General features: G+C 38.7%; 1 protein-coding gene across 1 annotated transcript in view; it reads left to right on the plus strand.

Annotated features, from left to right (window-relative positions):
- The window catches only part of C2CD6 (C2 calcium dependent domain containing 6), a 160118-nt gene that overhangs the window by 45901 nt on the left and 90346 nt on the right, over positions 1-23871 (plus strand). Inside the window, exons 7-11 of the mRNA XM_008687546.2 lie at positions 433-501; positions 2219-2298; positions 6084-6230; positions 13433-13538; positions 21555-21621. Coding sequence (XP_008685768.2) covers positions 433-501; positions 2219-2298; positions 6084-6230; positions 13433-13538; positions 21555-21621 — 469 coding nt within the window. The remainder of the gene's footprint in view (positions 1-432; positions 502-2218; positions 2299-6083; positions 6231-13432; positions 13539-21554; positions 21622-23871) is intronic.

Raw genomic sequence — 23871 nt, forward strand, 5'->3', positions numbered from 1 at the left:
GAATGATGGACATTTGAGGTCATAACCTCTGACACCCTCCTTCGTTTCACATTTGAGCAAGTTGAGGTTCAGAGAGATGAAATCACTTGTCTAAATAAAAACTTTGCCTGGAAATGGAAGTGGAGGTAGGGGAAATGTGAGTAAATACTTAAAAAACATATGCATGTATACTCGTGTGTGTGTGTGTGTACCTCAGGGTGGTCCTATTAACTATAAGTTGATATTCTCTCTCTTGTAATCATATGCTCTTTAACATTTCAGGAACCCCATAGACTCGTCTGCCGCAGTTTCGTGTGCGCATGTGTTTAATCAGGAGAGTCACACTCTGGCTTTTCGAACATAGATTTGTGAAATGAAAATATTACTTGCTATCCCTTTTTCATTAAAATACCTTTCTGATCAAACAATAAAATAAATTTGCTCTGTGTTTAGCTTATCTGCAAGGTGAAGGTGGAATTTATGTTCTCGTATGGAAACTTTGGTTACGGATTTTCACATCAGGTTAGTTCCTCTCTTTTAAAAATTATTCTACAATTCAGTCAGATCTCTTCTGAGCCTCTATGTTTTCCAGTTTGATAAAATTTTTAAAATACATATTTTTTAAAAATGTTTTTAAAAGAATGCTGTTTTTCTCCATCCTCAGGAAAAATGAAATTACCATTTTTTAAATTTCCATATACATTTTAAAATAATCTTTTATTCAAAATGCCTTTATCAGAAAACTTACTTTTTGTATGTCAGTGTTTTCGTGTGGTTGAAAACAAAATTATTTTAAGTATATGAGGAGTGTGGATTTTTAGATCCAAAAATACTTATTAAAAATGGAGCCATCGATTATATTTGCATAATGTTTTTTACTCTGATCACATATGCTCCTTACCCCCATGGTTATTTCAACCTCTGGTGTTACTTGAGCCCTCCTTGATTTATTAAGAGAGTAATATGTTCAAAGAAGTTATCTTCCTAGCTTTGTCCTGCCCCTTTAAATTCACTGCATATATCCATGTTCCAGTGAAAATTTTTGTATAGTAACCAGTGTCCTGTCCTTTTATTATGTCCCTAGGCTATATTCCTAGAATGGAAATTATTGTCCAAAAACAATGACCTGTCAAAGAATTGTTCTAGAAATGTTGTACCAACATATATTCTCAGCATGTGTGAAGAACCCTTCATCTCCCTGGGTATTATCACCACTTCGGGGCAGTTATAAATCCAGACCCATCAGTGCTGCTCTTATATAGGGAATATGACCCCTATACTTTGCATATAAGCTTTCATTTCCATTTTTTGCTATTTTTTATAGTCTTGGTTGTTTTTTTAATTAGGAATTCAGAATGGGTATGTTACTTTTATTAAATAAATCTACTGTTATATTAACTGAGCAGCCCCTGGTAAAATGTTATTCTAAAATTTTGCCTATGGTATATCACAATGATAAAATGCATTTCAAATCAGAAGTGTGTAATACACAGAAGAAAGCCACTAGGCACAATCTTTTTTCATCTTTTTTCCTTCTTTGCTTTGATTTTTCTTTCTTTTCCTTCTGCCTGTTTTATTTATATTCTTATGAATTTGGCCTTATAGGGACTTGTAACTGTTGACTCCCTTTCGTGACATAGTTTATAAGCACCAACTTCAGAGGTAGGTTTTGTGTCTGAATATAAGTAAAACATGTAATAATCACATTGTTAGGGAAATATCTCCTTTTCAGATAAACTAGGCAAGTATTGTTTTATGTAGGTAGATAATACCAAAAATAAGGAACAGAGATATTGTGTGGAAGAGAGTGGGAAATATAATAAGAGTTCTTGATTTTGATTTTATGTCTATGAACTTTTCGGTAATATAGTCCCCTATTCACCTGTCTCGATAACGTAAAAAGGCTACTACGCTGAGGGGCAGGTAAAGCTGCATTCAAATCCTGGTTCTGATGTCTTTTGGATAACCTTGAACAAATTACTGATCCTCATCATTTTCTGTAAAATAGCCACAGTTATCTACATCATAGGATTATTGAGAAGATTAAAAATAATATTACAGATCTAAGTTTCCTGGCAGGCAATCTAGTGCTCAATAAATGTTAGTTCTTTCTTCTTGTCTTAATTCCATTTCTTTTTATATGTATTTAAGGCCTATTCTGTAGTCCTGAAGGATAGTAGTATTAGAGTGAACTATAATTGTAACTGAGAGTGTTAAAATACACTTACGTTTTCTTCAGTTAAAACCTCTTCAGAAAATTATTGAGCCATCCATGTTTATGAATATCACACCACCTCCAGAAAGAATAGATCCTGTGACGTAAGTGTTTGAAGTCTTATTTGCACAGATTATGTGGCATTTAAAACATTTAATCCATTTGATGGACCATTTTGGTTGTCTTAAGACATAGCCAGAATGGGCTAGACTCTAAGGTAAAGAGAGCAGTGAATTGTTTTGCTTAATAAGGTGGGAGAAATTTTGGGTTTCTGGGCATAGCTCTGGTGAAAGGAGGTGAGGAGGTCTAGTGATACGATAAAGAAGAGAAGAGAGAGAATGCCAGCTTCATGGCTGAAGGAGGGAAGGCAGGGTTAGGCTGGTAAGGAAAGTTGGCCAGTGAGATACCCTCTTCTAGAAGGTGAGGGACTTTTAAGATCAAAGTGTCTAATAGTTGTCAGTTTTCCTCTACAGTATAGTAGTGTTCCCTCCATTCCACAGAATTGTTTTTTTATTCTAATTGTTATTTCCAAATCTTCAGCAAAAAGTTTATGTTCAAAAAATGTCATTAGCAAACCAAAAGTAACTTAAAATATGCCAACCAGTCTTAAAATTTCAACAGTAAAAATAAAGAGAAACGAGCACCTGAGATGGAAATTTAATCTATAGTGCTGTCCAAGAATAAGAAATGGAGAAAATGGGATTGAGGGAATTAGGTGTAGGATGGGAATTTATATTCTGAAGTGCTTATTGTCCTATAGTCTCACCAATACTTGGCATTATCATTAAAAATATATTTTGTCCACTTGATATTGGTCATTTGTTGAAATAGTAAAATTTGAATGTTTTATGTTTATCAATCATTATTTCTTTATCCACTGATTGATTCATTGAATGTCTGCTATACCCCCAAGCCATTGCAAATACTAAAATAAATGAGGCCTGGTCCCTGCCCTCTGATAGCTCATGGTTTAGTGTGCAAAGGTAACTTGTGAAAAGAAATGATAATACAGATGAGATAAAAACCTTCCTAGAGGTAAACGTAAGGAACTGTGGCACATAGGGTATGGGGTAATGGTGGGAGGAACATAAAGTTGGGTCACAGCAAATTTATTGATATGGGCTCACTAAGCAGAGATTCTGCATTTAATGTTGCAGATTAGGGGTTTAGAAAAGACTCGATTTGGTTGGCTGCAGAAACATGAGCCAAAAGATGCCCGCTTGGGTGGATTGGAAATGCCAGACCTGCCTTGGTTTAATATAGAAGGGAGGTATTCAAAGGGTTAGAGAGATGGTGATGTTGGTGTGGATTTGTTTTTAAGACCTACTCACTTACCCTGGGAGGTTCCAGAAGATACCCCTTTCACCATGACTATGAGAAGTAAATTTGTGAGGGGAACCCCACCCTTGAAGAGCTCTGTGAGTGTTCTTCTCTGTTAGATAGACCTTAGAGTGGGAGCTGCAGTCACTGAACTGGGAAACCTAAATGCAGTTGGAGTGTAGCATCCTAAAGTGGCAGAGTCCAGTGATGGCACAACCACCTAAGGCAAGATGGCCGTGGTTACTGTAACGGACGGTAGAGTCAAAGCAGCAATCAAAATAGTTTGACTCAGTGCAGACTTACAGCATTGGCTAGTTGATCATGATGTTCCTAGAAATAAAATATATAGGAAGCCTCCTCAATTCTTACTTAATCTGTATAAGCAGAAAAGTTCTAGGTCAAGTGAATAAAAGTCTGACTTGGGTCACAAAAACAGAGTCATAGCTCCTCAGTCAGTTCCCAGATTTGAGCCGGTTTGCAGACCCAAAAGGCTTTGAATGAAGGGGAGGCTTGGTCCCCTTAAGGAGAGATGCTGGTATGTTGACAAAATTTTATAATGTTAATCTTTCTCCCAGCCTTCCCAAAAGGGAAGGAGAGCTTTTTACCAGGGTAACTATGCATTAGGGAAAAGGAAATAATCACACCTTTCAGAGACTACTGGACACTGGCTCTAAACTGACACTAGTTCCAGAAGATCCAAATGTCACTGTTGTCTACCGGTGATCAGTGGAGTTTTAAACCCATCCTGTGGTGATTTCCCCAGTTTCAGATTGCATATGTGGAATCAACACACTTAGCAGTAGGTGAATCCCTACATTGGTTCTCTGACATGTGGACCAAGGGATATTATGGTGGGAAAGGCCAAATGGAAACCACTAGAGAGCTACCTGTACCTAAGGCAATAGTAAGCTGAAAGCAATACCACATTCATGGAGGGATTGCAGAGATGAGTGCCATCATCAAAGACTTGAAAGATGCAGGGGTGGTGGTTCCCATCACATCCCCATTTAGCTCACTTATTTTGACCTGTGCATAAAACAGATCTTGGAGAGTGATAGTAGACTGTTGCAATCTTAACCAGGCAGTGATTCCAATTGCAGCCACTGTACCAAATGTGGTTTCATTGCTTGAGCAAATTAACACATCCTCTGGTACCTGGTATGCAACTATTGATCTGGCAAATGCGATTTTCCCCATATAAAGACCATCAGAAGTAGTTTCTTTCAGCTGGTAAGGCCAAGTGATACACCGTCACTGTCTTACCTCAGATGTATCAACTTTTCCAGCCCTATGTCATTAATTTAGTTCACAGGAATCTTTTTTTTTTTTAAGATTTATTCATTTTGAAGAGAGAGCACAAGCAGGGGGAGGAGCAGAGGGAAAGAGAGAAAAAGTCCCAAGCAGACCCCACACTGAGTGCAGAGTCCAATACAGAGTTTGATCCCAGGACCCTGAGATCATGACCTGAGCTGAAACCAAGGGTTGGATGCTTAACTGACTGAGCCACCCAGGTGCCCCATAGTTTACAGGAATCTTGATTGCCTTTCCCTTATACAGGATATTATACAGGTCCATTACAGTGGTGACCATTACGCTTATTGGACCCAATGAATGGGAAGTAGCAACTAATCTAGACTTCTGATAGGACATTTGCATGTCAGTGGGAAGAATTCTGACAAAAATTCAGGGGTCTTCTACCTCATTGAAATTTTGAGTTTCCAGTGCTGTGGGGATTGTCAACATAATCCTGCTAAGGTGAAGGATAAGTTGTTGTATGTGGTCCTTCCTACAACCAAAATAGAAGTACAACACCTGGTAGACCTTTTTGGATTTTGGAGACAACTTACTCCTTATTTGGGTGGGCTACTCTGGCCCATTTACCAAGTAACCTGAAAAAAAAATATTATATTGCAAATATATTTTCTTCCCTCTCATATCTCCTTATCATGTAACATAAGGTATATTAACTTTATATTATAATATTTAAGTATTGTTAAACTTACAGCATACTATTTAAGTTTCAGGATATTAAGAAGAGTAAACGTCACCCAAAGAATATATTCTTTTCTGGGGAAGAGGCTAGTGAGTTTTTGGTTGTATGCAGGATAGTCGAATCATGCTAGGTAGAATTATGACCTGTTATTGATCTCATTTGGAAATTAAATATGTTTTAAAGAGATGCTTAAGGGTGCCAGGTTGACAAGGGTGGGTGGTCTTGTGATGATTAATTTCACGTGTCAACTTTACTGGGCCATAAAATAGAGATTTATATCTAAAGATTGGGAGGGAGGTCTGGGCTCAAACACTTTCTACTTCTCCTTAGAATTTCAGATCCTTATCGCCTTTCCCATCCCTGCTGACCATCTTAGTAGGAAGAGTATTCTATAGACCACTTCTGTCAGGATTTCTAACCTTTGTCTTCTTTCCTAGCTCTACCCTCTGATGTTTCAAGGTAGACAGGTGAGCTTACAATGTAAAAGAGAGAATGATTCAAAAGTGACAGCTATCACTGATTTTAGAAGTGTGCTTTTGTATAGTTGCAATATTTAACATTATAAACATTTTGCAGAAATGTTATTACACCACAACCGATAGAATATCCAGCATTCCTGTCCCCAGACCTGAATGTTACTGTTGGGATGCCAGCTGTAGTGCCCCAATCCAACCAGCCATCTGTAGTGCGACTTGAAAAACTTCAGCAGCAACCTCGGGAAAGGTAAAAAGAAAAAAACAAACAAACAAAAAAACCCCAACAACACAACCAAAATAATCATCTCATTTATGTGTTAGTGATACATTAATTTGGGGGGTGGGGCATGGGCTTTAGGTATTTGTTTAGAAAAGTCAATGTCTAGTGCCCTTTTAATGCGAGTGGTAGTTCACTTTGTTGTGTCCTATAAGTCCTTTAAGCTGTCTTTACTCTTTTTCATTCTTTTTTCTTTTTGCTCTTCTGATTGGATGAATTCCTTTGTCCTGTCTTTGAGTTTACCAATCTTTTCTTCCACATCATCTAGTACTCTTGAATCCCTCTATTGAATTTTTCAGTCCAGTTATTTTGTTCTTTAGCTCTATGATTTCTGTTTGGTACTTTCTTATATTTTATATCTCTTTGTTGCAATTTTCACTTTGTTTACGAATTTTTCTCCTGACCTCAATGAGCATCATTATGACCATTACTTTGAATTCTTTTTTTTTCTTTTTTTTTCTTTTTTTTAAGCGGTTTTTTATTTATTTGAGAGAGAAGCATGAACAAGAACACAAGTGGGGGGGAGAGACAGGGAGAGGGAGAAGCAGGCTCCCCACTGAGCAAGGAGCCCGATGTGGGGCTCGATCCCAGGACCCCGATATCATGACCTGAGCTGAAGGCAGAGGCTTAACCGGCTGAGCCACCCAGGCACCCCTCATTATTTTGAATTCTTTATCATGTAAATCACTTATCTCTATTTCATTATGGTCTGTTTCTGGAGTTTTTCCTTATTTATTTGTTTGGAACTTAATGTTTCTAAAGTTTTATCTTACTATTCTGTTCTTCTTATTCTCTTTCTTCTTTACCCTCACTCTCTGTGTTGGTTTCTGAGCACTAGATGAAACTGCCACCTTTCCTAGTCTTGATGAAGTAGTCTCGTGTAGGAAATGAACCTCATCAATGAACCCAGCCCAAGCTCTTGGCTGTCTCTCAAATCTTTGTGATTGTCCAAGTTGCTTTCCTTTTTTCTTATTGGCTTGCAGTTGTTGAGAGTGTGTCAAGATTTGTCAGTATCCCAAAGAGGAAGATCTTAGTTAACATCTAGATTCAGGCTGACTGGAAGCTGAACCTCCAGGCAGCTGCTGGGAAAGTATGTAGCTAGAGCCTTTCCATGGAAAAACCAGGAGTTGGGCTTTCTTGCCCGCTCCCTTTGTGCCTGTCCTGGGGGTATAGCCATTGGGGTGGATGTCATTCCTGCACCCAGTTAAGTACCGCTTCTTTGTGTGCTGAAGTTCCGTGGGACTGGTGAATCCAAGCCCCATTGGCTATGACAGCCAAACAGTCTACGGGCCCATTTCTTTGGCAAGAGTCACAAAATCTGGGGTGCCAGATGTCTGTATAAGCTCCTTCTGGGGAGATACTGATGATTTGGATTGGGCCAGAGGGAGGAGGAGGTAGTGTCTGCTGGCTTCCAGAGGTCTCTAAGGAGGATCGCAGTCAACCTCTGGATGCATACTAAATTAGAAGCGACCTCCAGATAGCAGCTTTTAAAGAATGTAGTAGGCCTCCTTTGGAGAATAACTGGGAGATGAGCTTTTTTTTGCACTACTCCTTATGCACTGAGCCCTGAGCAGTAACATGGTAAGTCATAGCAAACCTGTTAAAAACTTTTTTTTTTCTGTAGCATTGTAGGTCTTGTGGTCACAAGCTGTGTTAGCTTTTAGAAATAGGTGTTTTGGGGGCCTGTCCCTCAGATGGGAGTCTTGAGAAGTGGGGTGCTATATGTGTTGTCAAACCCTTTTTCTCCTCAGGGGGATGCTGGGAGTTGAGAGTTCTGTCCCAGTTGTATGACAGTGTGCCAGGGCTAGGGCTTATAGTATGTGCCTCATCCTTTCCCACCCATTTTGACGTGGGTATTTGCCCATTTGCACAATGTGTAGGAGTAGCTCAGTTTATTTCTGGAGTTCTTTCAGAGAAAATTGCTCTTTATATAACTGTAGGTACCGTGCATACATGGGAGGAGGTGAGTTCAGGAGCCTCTTCACCATCTTGAACTGGAAACTGCAAATTTCTTTAATGTCTTGTCTAATAGTACACAACTGGATCCTCATAACTGCTTCTGCATTTATACAGAGTGGCTCCAGCTGCAGAACCTTGACTTACCTGGCTCATAGTGACAGTGACAGCTACTGCTCTGATTTCTCTCCTGTAGTTTCACCAGCCGATCCCCTTCTTCCTGGCAAAAATGGGTCCCAGTGAGTCATCTTGCCACTGTGTTCACTGACGCCACATATATTTTTCTTGCATGCTTTCAAAGTCTAGGGATGATACTCTGCTCCTTATTCTCTTTCTTCTTGTAACTACTTTGGAATTTGGTACTGATAGTTTTCTGTTGCTCAGTTTTATATGGAATTAATTTTCCTGATTTTTTAAATAGGAGATTTGGTTTAGAAAGCTTCTTGAGCTTCAAAGAACTCCCACTATTGATGTTTTCATTTGGTGTTTAAAAATATGAGCTGCTTTCTAAGGTTTTCTGGGGCCATGCCCTGGGCTAGAAACCTGGTTTGTCAGGTTTTTTTTAAATGTTTTTTTATTATATTATGTTAATCACCATACAGTACATCCCTGGTTACTGATGTAAAGTTCGATGATTCATTAGTTGCGTATAACACCCAGTGCACCATGCAATACGTGCCCTCCTTACTACCCATCACCAGTCTATCCTATTCCCCCACCCCCTCCCCTCTGAAGCCCTCAGTTTGTTTCCCCCTTCTGATTACTCCCCTTTATCCCTTTCTTCCCCTACCAATCTTCCTAGTTCTTATGTTCCATAGATGAGAGAAATCATATGATAATTGTCTTTCTCTGCTTATTTCACTGGTTTTTCAGTTTTGAGCATTCACAGTGGTTAGACTGCTCCAGTCCTTTCAATGTTTACCATGAATCCTTTGTACTCACTTGTTATTGGAATGAGTAAAATCTCCCAATTTCAACTGCCTTTTTTAAAAATTTTTTTATTCTATTTTTTCAGATTTGTGTTTTTTATTTCTTTGGGTAAATACCCAATAGTGGAATTTACCAAATCTATGGTAATTCTATTTTTAATTTTTTTTTCAACTGCCTTTCTTAAATTGGCCTGCTGTAATTTCCCATCCATGACTACCTGTTGGCTGTTTTGGGGTTTTCTTATTTTCAGGTCCTTCAGATGCCCCCCTCCAGTTTATTTTAAGATTTATTTATTTATTTCAAGAGTACGAGCAGGGAGAGGTGGAGCAGAGGAAGAGAAACCCAAGCAGACTCCCCACCAGATGCAGAGTTCCACTAGGGGCTCAATCCCAGGACCCTGAGATCATGACCCGAGCTGAAATCAAGAGTTGGATACTCAACCAGCTAAGCTACCCAGGCACCCCCCAGATGCCCCTTTTTATACCTGTTGCTTTCTGACATATACCTTGAAGGTCTTGTGTATATGATTTGTAGTTCATAGAGACGTCTTGTCACATGATTGTGTTGTAGATGTTGTCCATAGGTTCTTGGGTTTGCTACTCAGCTTCTCTGAATGTTTTTACATAGAGATTTGAGAAGATTCTAAAACTATGCTACCCCTTCTGGCCTTCTCTTCTAGAATTTCCCTCTTTTGTTAAACTTTCATATTTATAATAATTTACCTGTAGTAACATTTGGGAGAATTTATTTAAACATTCATACCTACAAATAACAATTTTTTTAAATCCCCAGTGCTTATTCTTTAATTTTGTTTTCTTGTCCTACTATGCTAGCTAGAAGCTCCGGTCAATGTCTGATATAAATGGCAAGGGTGGACATCCTTGTTTTGTTCATGCTCTTTAAAGGCTACACTTCTAGCATTTGATGGTTAAGAGCATTTACTTATATAGGTTTTTCATATATGGATATGCTATACCAGGTTAAGTAAATTACTCTACTTTGTCCCTAGTTTTCTAAGTTCTTTAAAATCATAAATGGATGTTGGATTTTGCCAAATGTTTTTTCTCTTTTAATCAGTTAAATTGTATTTATGTTTTCTAATGTTAATGTCAAAATATCCTTGTATACCTGGGATAAATCTAACTTGTTCATGATATATGATCTTTTCTCTATACTACTGGATTTTTTGTATTAAAATTTTTAACATTTGCATCTATGTTCATGAAGGAGATTAGACTAATTTTCCTTTTTTATAATGTCCTTATTAGGGTTTATCATCAAGGCAGTAGTGTCCTTATGAAATGAATTGGGAAACAGTCCCTCTTTTCTATTTAATTCTTGTCAGTTACATCTTTGTATGACCAAAGCCTTTTGAAATTTCTTGGATTAGAAGCTAAATTCCCATTTTTTTCTTCTGTTCTGTTGCAGAAAATATCATCTATATATTGGATAATTTATAAAATATGTATACATAAGTTTAAATAATGAGACCAATATATATTGAATAACTTCTAAAACATGTATATATAGCTTAAATAAAAATAATAAGACTGATGCCTAGATATTTATGATTCAGGTTAGGAAATACAACATCAGCGCACCTGGGTGGCTCAGTTGGTTAAGCTTCTGACTCTTGGTTTTGGCTCATGTCGTGATCTTAGAGTCATGAGGTTGAGCCCCCTGCAAGGGGCTCCATGCTCAGCGTGAAGTCTGCTTGAGATTCTCCCCCTCTCTCCCCCTCTGCCCTTTCCCCCACTTGCATGCTCTCTTTCTGAAATAAACAAACAAAATGTCTAAAAAAATACAGAAATACAACATCGCCATATTGGAGTCCTAGCCATAGTAGTCACACAACAAAAAGAAATAAAAGGCATCCAAGTTGGCAAAACCATCACTATTTGCAGATGACATGATACTCTATATAGAAAACCCAAAAGGCTCCACCAAAAAATTGTTAGAACTGATACATGAATTCAGTAAACTTGCAGGATGCAAAAATCAATATACCGAAACTGTTGCATTCCATACACCGAGCAGCAGAAAGAGACTTCAAGGAATCAGTCCCATTTACAATTGCACCAGAAACCATGAGATACTTAGGAATAAACCTAACCAAAGAGGTAAAAGACCTGTACTCTGAAAACTATAAAACACTGATGAAAGAAAATGAAGACAAAACAAAGAAATGGAAAAACATTCCATGCTGATGGATCAGAAGAATGAATATTGTTAAAATGTCTATGCTACCCAAAACAATCTAGACATTTAATGCATCCCTATAAAATACTAACAGCATTTTTCACAGAGCTAGAACAAACAATTCTCAAATTTGTATGGAGCCACGAAAGACCCCAGATAGCCAAAGCAACCTTCAAAAAGAAAAGCAAAGCTGGAGGCAATACAATTCTAGACTTGAAGTTACCTTACAAAGTTGTAGTGATCAAGACACTATGGTACTGGCACAAAAACAGACATATAGATCAATGGAACAGAATAGAAAACCCAGAGATGATGGGGCGCCTGGGTGGCTCAGTGGTTAAGCGTCTGCCTTCGGCTCAGGGCGTGATCCCGGCATTCTGGGATCGAGCCCCACATCAGGCTCCTCCGCTGGGAGCCTGCTTCTTCTTCTCCCACTCCCCCTGCTTGTGTTCCCTCTCTCACTGGCTGTCTCTCTCTCCATCAAATAAATAAAATCTTTAAAAAAAAAAAAAAAAGAAAACCCAGAAATGAACCTACAACTATATGGTCAATTAATCTTCAACAAAGCAGGAAAGAATATCCAATGGAAAAAAGACAGTCTCTTCAAAAAATCGTGTTGGGAAAATTGGACAGCAACATGCAAAAGAATGAAATGGGATCATTTGCTTAAAGCTATACATGAAAATAAATTCAAAATGGATTAGAAACCTAAATGTGAGACAGGAATCCATTAAAATCCTAGAGGAGAACAGAGGCAGTAACATATATTACATTGGTCATACCAGCTTCTTACTAGATATGTCTCCTGATGCAAGGGAAACAAAAGCAAAAATAAACTATTGGGACTTCATCAAAATAAAAAACTTCTGTGCAGTGAAGGAAAGAGTTAACAAAACTAAAAGGCCACCTACTGAATGGGAGAAGATATTTACAAATGACCTATATCTGATAAAGGGTTAGAATCCAAAATCTATAAAGAACTTATCAAACTCAACACCCCAAAGCCAAATAAACCAGTTAAGAAATGGGCAGAAGACATGAATAGACACTCTTCCAAAGAAGACATGCAGATAGCTAATAGACATTTGAAAAAATGCTCAACATCACTCATCATCAGGGAAATACAAATCAAAACTACAATGAGATATCACCTCCCATTTGTCAGAATGGCTAAAATTAACAACACAAGAAGCAACAGGTGTTGGCAAGCATGCAGAATAAAGGGGAATTTGCTTACAGTGTTGGTGGGAATGCAAACTAGTACAGCCGTTTTGGAAAACAGTATGGAGTTTCCTCAAAAAGTTGAAATTAGAACTACCCTATGATCCAGCAATTGCACTACTAGGTATTTACCCAAAGATTACAAAAATACTAATTCAAAGGGATACATGCAACCCAATATTTATAGCAGCATTCATAACAATAGAAATTACGGAAAGAGCTCAAATGTCCACAGACTGATGAATGGATAAAGAAATCTTGCCATTTGCAACAACATGGATGGAGCTAGAGAGTATTATGGTAAGCAAAATAAGTTAGAGAAAGACATACCATATGATCTCTCATATGTGGAATTTAAGAAATGATCATGGGGGAAAAAAAGACAAACCAAGAAGCAGCTTCTTCACTATAAAGAACAAACTGATGGCTAGCGGAAGGGAGCTGGGTGGGGAGCGGATGGGTTAAATAGGTCATGGGGAATAAGGAGCGCACTTGTTGTGATGAGCACTGGGTGTGATATGGAAGTGTTGAATCACTAAATTGTACACCTGAAACTATTACACTGTATTTTGACTGGAATTTAAATAAAAACTTAAAAAAAGAAGTAGAACATCATCAATATCAAAAATGTGCTTTGTGTGCCCTTATGAGACTGTCTTCTCCCCAACCCATCCTTAGGTAACTACTGCCCTGACTGTTGTTGTAATCGTTCCTTTTCCTTTGACTGTATCCTTAAACAATATATTGCTTTTTTGCCTCTCTTAGAAAATTCTCTAAGTGGATCATACTGAATGTATTCTCTTGTGAATCATACCATATATGTTATTCTGTCACTTTTTAAATGTATAACTGATTTCTTTCTTTAGGCTGGAAAAAATGAAAAAAGAATATAGAAATCTGAATACATGGATAGAAAAAGCTAGCTATTTAGAAGGAGTTCTTAACCCAAAATTGGCCCATAAAGAACATAAGGTAATTAACATAATATATTCTCCACATACAACTTCTAATACTTTTTTATTTTAAAAATTATGATAATTAAAAGTGATGATAAGATGTTGCTTATTCTTTTTTTTTTAATAATGATTTTTTATTATATTAGTCACCATACAGTACATCCCCAGTTTTCGATGTAAGGCTCGATGATTCATTAGTTGTGTATAACACCCAGTGCACCATGCAATACGTGCCCTCCTTACTACCCATCACTGGACTATCCCATTCCCCCACGCCCCTCCCCTCTGTAGCCCTCAGTTTGTTTCTCATAGTCCATAGTCTCTCATGTTTCATTCCCCCTTCTGATTACCCCCCCTTTCTTTATCCCTTTCTTCCCCTACTGATCATTCTAGTTCTTATGTTCCATAGATGAGAGAAATCATATGATAGTTGTCTTTCTCTGCTTGACTTATTTCACTAAGCATTATCTCCTCCAGTGCCGTCCATGTTGTAGCAAATGTTGAGAACTCATTCTTTCTGATTGCTGAGTAATATTCCATTGTATATATGGACCACAACTTCTTAATCCAGTCATCTGTTGCAGGGCATCTCGGCTCCTTCCACGATTTAGCTATTGTGGACATTGCTGCTATGAACATTGGGGTGCATATGGCCCTTCTCTTCACTACGTCTGTATCTTTGGGGTAAACACCCAGTAGTGCAATGGCTGGATCATAGGGTAGCTCAATTTTTAACTTTTTAAGGGACCTCCACACTGTTTTCCAGAGTGGCTGTACCAACTTGCATTCCCACCAACAATGTAGGAGGGATCCCCTTTCTCCACATCCTCTCCAACAATTGTTGTTTCTTGCCTTGTCTATTTTTGCCATTCTAACTGGCGTAAGGTGGTATCTCAGTGTGGTTTTGATTTGAATTTCCTTGATGGCTAATGATTTTGAACATTTTTTCATGTGTCTGTTAGCCATTTGTATGTCTTCATTGGAAAAGTGTCTGTTCATATCTTCTGCCCATTTTTTGATTTGTTTATTTGTTTCTCGTGTATTGAGTTTGAGAAGTTCTTTGTAGATCTTGGATACCAGTCCTTTATCTGTAGTGTCATTTGCAAATATATTCTCCCATTCCGTGGGCTGCCTCTTAGTTTTTCTGACTGTTTCCTTGGCTGTGCAGAAACTTTTAATCTTGATGAAGTCCCATAAATTCATTTTATCTTTTGTTTCTCTTGCCTTTGGGGATGTGTCATGAAAAAGGTTGCTTTGGCCGATGTCGTAGAGGTTGCTGCCTATGTTCTCCTCTAGAATTTTGATGGATTCCTGTCTCACATCGAGGTCTTTCATCCATTTGGAGTTTATTTTTGTGTATGGTGTGAGAGAGTGGTCAAGTTTCATTCTTTTGCATGTAGCTGTCCAATTTTCCCAGCACCATTTATTGAAGAGACTGTCTTTTTCCCACCGGATGTTTTTTCCTGCTTTATCAAATATTAGTTGCCCAAAGAGCCGAGGGTCCATTTCTGGGCTCTCTATTCTGTTCCATTGGTCTATGTGTCTGTTTTTGTGCCAGTACCATGCTGTCTTTGTGATCACAGCTTTGTAGTACAGCTCGAAATCCGGCATTGTGATGCCCCCAGCTTTGTTTTTCCTTTTCAACAGTTCCTTGGAGATTCGGGGCCTTTTCTGTTTCCATACAAATTTAAGGACTATTTGTTCCAGTTCTTTGAAAAATGTCCTCGGTATTTTGATCGGGATAGCATTGAAAGTGTAGATTGCTCTGGGTAGCATGGACATTTTAACTATGTTAATTCTTCCAATCCATGAGCATGGAATATCTTTCCATCTTTTTATGTCTTCCTCAATGTCTTTCAAGAGTGATTTATAGTTTCTAGAATATAGGTCCTTTACGTCTCTGGTTAAGTTAATTCCAAGGTAACGTATGGTTTTTGGTGCTATTGTAAATGGGATGGATTCCCTAATTTCTCTTTCTTCGGTCTCGTTATTCGTGTATAGAAATGCAACTGATTTCTGAGCATTGATTTTGTATCCCGCCACGTTACTGAATTGCTCTATAACTTCTAATAGTTTGGGAGTGGCTTCTTTTGGGTTTTCCATATAGAGTATCATGTCATCTGCAAAGAGAGACATTTTGACTTCTTCTTTGCCAATTTGAATACCTTTGATCCCTTTTTGTCGTCTGATTGCTGTTGCAAGGACTTCTAGTACTATGTTGAATAATAGTGGCGAGAGTGGGCATCCTTGTCGAGTTCCTGATCTTAAGGGAAAGGCTTCCAGCTTTTCCCCATTGAGAATAATATTTGCAGTAGGCTTTTCATAGATGGCTTTTATGAGATTGAGAAATGTACCTTCTATTCCTACACTCTGAAGGGTTTTAATCAGGAAAGGATGCTGTATTTTGTCAAATGCTTTTTCGGCATCGATTGAGAGGATCATATGGTTCCTGAGTCTTTTCTTGTTGATATGATGTATCACGCTGATTGATTTGCGAATATTGAACCACGCTTGCATCCCAGGTATGAATCCCACTTGATCGTGATGGATAATCCTTTTAATGTACTGTTGGATTCTATTAGCAAGTATCTTGTTGAGGATTTTGGCGTCCATATTCATTAGGGAAATCGGTCTGTAATTCTCCTTTTTGAGGGGGTCTTTGCCTGGTTTGGGGATCAAGGTAATATTGGCCTCATAGAATGAGTTTGGTAGCTTTCCTTCTGTTTCTATTTTTTGAAATAGCTTTAGGAGAATAGGTATTATTTCTTCTTTGAATGTTTGGTAGAATTCCCCAGGAAAACCGTCCGGGCCTGGAGTTTTGTTATTTGGAAGGTTGTTTATCACTGACTCAATTTCTTCATAATTAATTGGCCTGTTTAAGGAATCAATTTCTTCCGGTTTCAATCTTGGTAGTTTATAGGTTTCCAGGAAGGATTCCATCTCTTCCAGATTGCTTAGTTTATTGGCATATAGCTGTTGATAAAAATTTCTAATAATCCTTCCAATTTCAATGGTGTTCGTCGTGACCTCTCCTTTTTCATTCATAATTTTAATAATCTGGGTCCTTTCTCTTTTCTTTTGGATAAGTCTTGCCAGTGGTCTGTCAATTTTATTGATTCTCTCAAAGAACCAGCTTCTAGTCCTGTTGATCTGCTCTACTGTACTTCTGGTTTCTGCTTGATTGATTTCAGCTCTAATTTTGGTCAACTGCTTCCTCGTGCGTGGATTAGGCCTGTCCCTCTGTTGCTGTTCCAGCTTCTTGAGGTGAGAATATAAAAACTGCATTTTAGATTTTTCTATTCTTTTGAGTGAGGCTTGGATGGCTATGTATTTCCCCCTTAGGACTGCCTTTGCAGTATCCCATAGGTTTTGGACTGTTGTATTTTCATTCTCATTGGTCTCCATAAATTGTTTAATTTGATTTTTGATTTCCTGGTTTATCGAGTCATTCCTGAGCAGGATGGTTCTTAGTCTCCAAGTGTTTGAGTTTCTTCCAAATTTTTCCTTGTGGTTGAGTTCCAATTTCAGAGCGTTGTGGTCTGAGAATATGCAGGGGATAATTTCAATCTTTTGGTATCGGTTGAGACCTGTTTTGTGTCCCAGAACATGGTCTATTCTTGAGAATGTTCCATGGGCATTAGAATAGAATGAGTATTCTTTGGTTCTGGGGTGTAGTGTTCTATATATATCTATGAGGTCCAACTCGTCGAGTATGGCATTCAAAGCCTTTGATTCTTTGCTTAGTTTTTGCCAGGGTGTTCTGTCTATTTCTGAGAGTGGAGTGTTGAGGTCCCCTACTATTAATGTATTTTTATTTATATGTCTCTTTATTCTGGTTAAGAGTTGGCTTGTGTATCTTGCTGCTCCCCTGTTGGGGGCATATATATTTATAATTGTCATATCCACTTGTTGAATACTTCCCTTAAGAATAATATAGTGCCCTTCTGCATCTCTAACTATAGTCTGTAGTTTAAAATCCAATTTATCTGATATGAGAATTGCTACCCCAGCTTTCTTTTGAGGTCCATTTGCGTGAAAGATGGTACTCCATCCCCTTACTCTCAGTCTGAATGCATCTTTGGGTTCGAAATGAGTCTCTTGTAGACAGCAAATGGATGGGTCATTTCTTTTTATCCAATCTGCAACCCTGTGGCGTTTTATGGGATGGTTCAAACCATTTACATTAAGACTGATTACTGAGAGATATGATTTTAATGTTGCCATGTTGCCAGTAAAGTCTTTGTTTGTATTGGCTGTGACTTTCTGTTCTGTATCACTCTTGGGGCCTTTTTACTTTTATAGAACCCCCCGTAATATCTCCTGTAGGGCTGGTTTCGTGGTTACAAAATTGGTTAGTGACTGGCGATTCTGAAATGTCTTTATTTCTCCATCAATTCTGAATGACAGCCTTGCTGGATAAAGGATCCTTGGCTGCATGTTTTTCTCTGAAAGAGCTTTAAATATGCTCCCCCAACCCTTTCTCTCATTCCAGGTCTGTGTAGACAGGTCTGACGTAATTCTGATGCTTTTGCCTTGGTACGTGAGAAATTTCTTTGCCCTGGCCGCTTTCAATACTGTATCCTTGCATCTAATATTTGCGAAATGCACTATGACGTGACGTGGCGTAGGTTTGTCGTGGTTGAGCTTGGGAGGGGTCCTCTCTGCCTCTTGGACACGAATGTTTGTTTCCCTTGCTAGATTAGGGAAGTTTTCAGCTACAATTTGTTCAAATATCTCTTCTAGACCTCTGTTTTTCTCCACCCCCTCGGGGATGCCGATGATTCTAACATTGGATCGTTTCATTGAGTCAGTAATCTCCCGTAACCTACATTCGTGGGCGTGGATTTTTTTAAGACCATCTTCTATTTTCATTTTTTCCTCTATTAACCCATCCTCCAATTCACTAACCCGTTCCTCTGCTTCTGCGACCCTGGCCGTCAGAGCCTCTAGTTTTGCCTGCATTTGGCTCATAGAATTTTTAATTTCTGTCAGATTCGCTCTCATTTCTGTCCTTAGGGATTCTATATTCTCAGTAACCTTTTCGTTAATAGTTTTTTCAATTCTACTCATCATTTTGACCATCGTTACTCTGAATTCCATTTCTGATAATTTGGTTACATCCATATCCATTATTTCTGTGGCAGAGGCCACAGACTCACTGTCTTTTCTTTGCTGGGGGGGGCTTCTCCTTCTTGTCATTCTGATGAGGAGAGGTTGCGGGGTTTCCAGAGCCCAAATTATTGACTGGGTCCCAGGCCGTGCCCCTTGTTTTATAGGGATCTTAGGGATGTGGGCTTCTTCTTTAAAGATTTTATTTATTTATTTATGTGGCAGCCAACCAGCGAGAGAGGGAACAGAAGCAGGGGAGTGGGAGAGGAAGAAGCAGGCTCCCAGCGGAGGAGCCCGATGAGGGACTCCTTTCCGGAACGCTGGGATCACGCCCTAAGCCGGAGACAGGCGCTCAATGACTGCGCCACCCAGGCGCCCGGGTTGTGGGCTTCTTGATTTTTCAGCCTGCCTTCTGTGTTCTGGGGGAGGGGCCTGCCGCGCCGATACTCAGGCAACCCTGTTTGGTTAGAGTCTCCGTGTCCCCTGCGAGGGAGGATGGGGATGGGCACTCTCTGAGCCGGTATTTCCAGGCTTTTGTTCTCTGGCGGCTTTCCCTGGCGGTCGGCTATGCCTCTTCTGAGAGTCAGAGCAGCAGAGGCTGCATTGTCACAGAACAGAGGGATTGCGGCCCGTTCTCCACTGATGTTCTGGCCACTTTAACTCTATTACTGTTGGTGCTGCTCAACCCTGCAGCGTCCCGGGATGTGCGCACCAACTCGGCGTCCCTGCCCTCACTTCCAGGGCCGGCGCGTCTCTGTCCTTTGTGTTTCTAATGCCGCCAGCCACCGGCCGCCCCGCACGCTCCCGGGTCTCCCGGTCTCAGTCTATGCCCGGTGAGCACACCTCGATTCCGGAGTTTCGTGAGAAGCCTGGTGGCGCGCGCACCCGGTTCAGGGTCTCAGTCTGCTCTCTCGCGGGTGCCCTCTGTGAGTCCGCCCGCTCCCCCGTGCAGGTGGCTGCCGCTTCCCGGCGCTCAAACACGGTGGCTCCCTCCCCCTTCCGTTTATCTTCCGATATCTGTGCACGGTTTACAGCTCCCCTCTTCGTACCTCAATACTCAGCGCTGGAGATGTTCATTTGTAGAGATCCAGATGCATCATCCTGCGTCTCAGGCTGATTCCGTGGTTATTTAGGCTGGTCTGGTACCTATCCAGCTCGACTCAGGGGACCGGCTGAAAAAGGGGTCCCCTACTCCTCCGCCATCTTAACCCTAACTCTGCTTATTCTTGATATATAAAATGCTATTCATGGCTCATGTACTTTCATATTTTGCTAATGTGACATTTGATAAATATTGACTAATAATTTGTAGGATTTAGTTTTTTAACAGCATTGTTAAGATATAATTCACCTATTCAAAGTATACAATTCAGTGGCCTTTAGTATATTCACAGAGTTGTATGTCCATTGCTACAATCAATTTTCAGATATTCTCATAACCCCGAAAAGAAACTCCACATCCCTTAACCAAACCTCCCAGATCCCCCGTTCTCTAGACAATAGCTAGTCTACTTTCTGTTTCTATAGATTTGCTTATTCTAAACCTTTCATTTGAGTGGAATCATACAATATATGGTTCTTTGTGACTTGCTTCTTTCACTTAGCATAATGTTTTCAGGGTTCATCCCCATTGTAACATGTATCACTACTTTGTTTCTTTTTATTGCCAAATAATATTCCACTGTATGGATATGTACCACGTTTTGTTTATCCTCATCAGTTCGTGGACATTTGGGTTGTTTCAACTTTTTAGCTATCATGAATAATGCTGCTGTGCACATTCATGTGCAGGTTTTTATGTGAACATGTTTGTAATTCTCTTGGGTATATACCTAGGAGTAGAATTGTTGGATCATACAGTAGTTCCCTCCTTAACTTTTCCAGGAACTATCAAACTGTTTTCTATAGCAGCTGCACAATTTTACATCTAACCAGCAATGTATGAAGGTTCCATATCTTTTCCAACACTTATTTTCCTTTTTTGTTTGTTTCAATTATAGCCATCTTAGGGGGTTTGAAGTGGTATCTCATTGTGGTTTTGATTTGCATTTCCCTGATAACCAGTGATGAGAACATCTTTTCATGTGCTTACTGGCCATTTGTATATCGTCTTCGGATAAATGTTTATTCAAATCCTTTGTTGATTTTTAAATTGGGTTATTTTTTTATTGTTCAGTTGTAAGAGTTCTTTATATTTTGAATACTAGACCTTTATCAGATATATAAGTAAGGCTTAATATTTAGAAATACAGTCTGACCTATACATTTTGACCTGGCAATAGGAATACATAGGGGTTTCAGTAGATTAATCAAACACTAAGATCACAGCCTTGAAATGGTAGTCATAACACACTGATATATTAATGTTTTTCAATGCCTCATTATAATTTGGCATAGTGGTAGTGCCTTAGGATAAATTAATTAGCACTTATACAGAATTAGTATTTTAGGGAAAATTTGAGGGGCTCTTCATTAAAGGAACTATGGACTTTGGGTTCTTATTAAAAGATCAGTACTTTAAAGATTCAGTGATCACTCTACCTTATAATTCCTCTTGGAATTTTTTTAAAGATACACATCACTTTGCAACTCATAGGTCATAATGTTTTCCAATAAAAAAGTAATTTGTTTTCTGGGGGTATCCTCTTTTATCCCTTGAAGTTACAATATTATGTCATTTATCTCATAATCTTTTTCTCTTATACATTTGTCACTCAAATACCCTATCAATTATTGGATAGTTTCTCTCTGGAACATTAACTCCTACCAGGATATACTTCTCTTTAAAATAGTGCTGTGTGGATGGTTTTTATCATAAACCCATATTCTTCTGTAAATTTTAAAGAAGGTAATAAAAGAATTTATAAAGGCAGCTTGGCTCTCTAAACATTTCTCCAACATCTTTTTTTACCCTTGTTTCTAGGAAATTGATACCGACGAGTTAGTTAAAAGCCTACGTGAAGAGGAGTCTGAAGTTTTTGAAACATCAGGTTAAGAAACTATTTCACATTTGTGTTTATTGATAATTAAAAAGAGTGTGGTTGTATCACAAAAATAAAATTGTTTATTTGCTTTAAGTAGATTTCATTTTTTGTTTGAAATATATATGTCATAGTTTTAGTATATAGTATTTATTTTGTAACACTCCAAAGAAAAGACTTTGACCCAACTAAGAGGGTTTTTTTAAAGATTTTATTTATATGAGAGAGAGAGACAGCATGTGTATGAGCAGTAGGGGGTCAGACAGGGAGAGGGAAAGAATCTCAAGCAGACTTTGCACTGAGTTTGAACCCCGACGTGGGGCTTGATCTCACAGCCCTGAGATCATGACCGGAGCCAAGAGTTGGATGCTTAACCAACTAAACCACCCAGGGTGCCCAAGAGGTTTTTTGTTTTTTGTTTTTTGTTTTTTAATGCTCCTTTCCTCATTTAAGGACAAGAAAAAAGTTAAATCTTCACTATGATCTATGAAAAAGTATTTTTCTTAAACATTAGCTGTAGGGCTATTGGTCTCTTTTAAGTAGAGGGGTATGTGTGTGTGTGTGTGTGTGTGTGTGTGTGTGTGTAAGGAAGGAGGACAGAGAGAGGGAGATGAGAAATTCAATTAGCATTAAATTTGAGAACTTATCACAAATTATTGGTAAGATAATGGAAGGTATTATTTGGCAGTCTTTTAAAAAAAATCTCCGTTAAAAGATTCGTTGAAACTAAGTTAAAATAGATGCGTAAGCTATGTCTATAAAATCTTGGATTCTTTGGGGTGGAATAATGATATATTGTTACAAGAATTGTGCCCCGGGTTACTTCTTTATTTCCCTATTTTTACTTCCTGGCTACCTCAGCCTTTGATATGTTCATTTCCTAGCCTCTGAGAAGCAGCCAGCCTAGCAGAGCTCTGCTGTCTTTAGCCTACTCTTTACCTTGAAACGTTCAGTTTTCAGGTAGAGGAGAATCACAGTTTCCATCGTCAGTATCACTGTTGAAGATTTGAGGTAAATACGCCTCAGTCACTGTTGGTTGCCAACTTTTTTTCTCTCTCTTTTTTTTTATCTGAAGATATAAGTCTAGTGACTTCTTTTTTCTGGCATTCCTATAGCTTCTTATAGTTTCAGCTAACATTTATTGACCACTGTGTTACAGGCCTTTACCTGGATTATATAAATCAGTCCTCACAGCAGTCAGTAGAGGGTGTTATTATTATTTACCCATATTTTACAGATGAGAAAGGTGAGGATCAGACAGATCAAGTAATCAGTCAGAAGTCACACAGCCGTCAACTGATAGGGATTAAATTTGAACCTCGTCCATTTGACCCAAGAGCTTAAGCATTTCACCATATTGCTGCTTGCATCTTACATATACTTGTATCATACCTGTAAGATAAGCCATTATTAATCCTGTCTTACAAATGAGAACAACAACGCTCAGAAAAATGGGCTAAGCTGACCACAGTCACACAGCTAACACTGACCATAATAAATTTTGTGTTAGACTTAACACATTCCTTTATATCTCAATTTTTATTCTGTCTCTCTTCCTTTAAGGTTTTACTTTTCTACTTGCTAAATATATAATCTTTATATTTGTAGGACAATTTTACAAGTGATTCAATCAGCCTCTTTCAAATGGTCCTTCTGTTTCTGGTTATATGCAACTTTATTTCAATCTCTTTTTCCAATTCCAACCCTATCACTGACCATCTGGGATTTATTTTATTTCCTCTTGACTTGTAGCAAAATATACTGCATATTTTTTTATAATAATTTTTTATGATGTTCGTCACCATACAGTATATCCTTAGTTTTTGATGTAGTGTTCCACGATTCATTTTTTGCGTATAACACCCAGTGCACCATGCAATACGTGCCCTCCTTAATACCCATCAGCGGCCTATCCCATTCCCCCACCCCCCTCCCCTCTGAAGCCCTCAGTTTGTTTCCCAGAGTCCACAGTCTGTCATGGTTCATTCCCCCTTCTGTTTACCCCCCTTTCATTCTTCCCTTCCTTCTCCTACCAATCTTCCTGCTATTTCTTATGTTCCATAAATGAGTGAAACCATATGACAATTGTCTTTCTCTGCTTGATTATTTCACTTAGCATTATCTCCTCCAGTCCCGTCCATGTTGCTGCAAATGTTGTGAAATCGTTCTTTCTGATGGCTGAGTAATATTCCATTGTATATATGGACCACATCTTCTTAATCCATTTGTCTGCTGAAGGGCATCTCGGCTCCTTCCACA

The sequence above is a fragment of the Ursus maritimus genome, unplaced genomic scaffold, assembly GCF_017311325.1.
Source record: "Ursus maritimus isolate PB19 unplaced genomic scaffold, ASM1731132v1 scaffold_1, whole genome shotgun sequence".
In the NCBI taxonomy this organism is placed as follows: domain Eukaryota; kingdom Metazoa; phylum Chordata; class Mammalia; order Carnivora; family Ursidae; genus Ursus; species Ursus maritimus.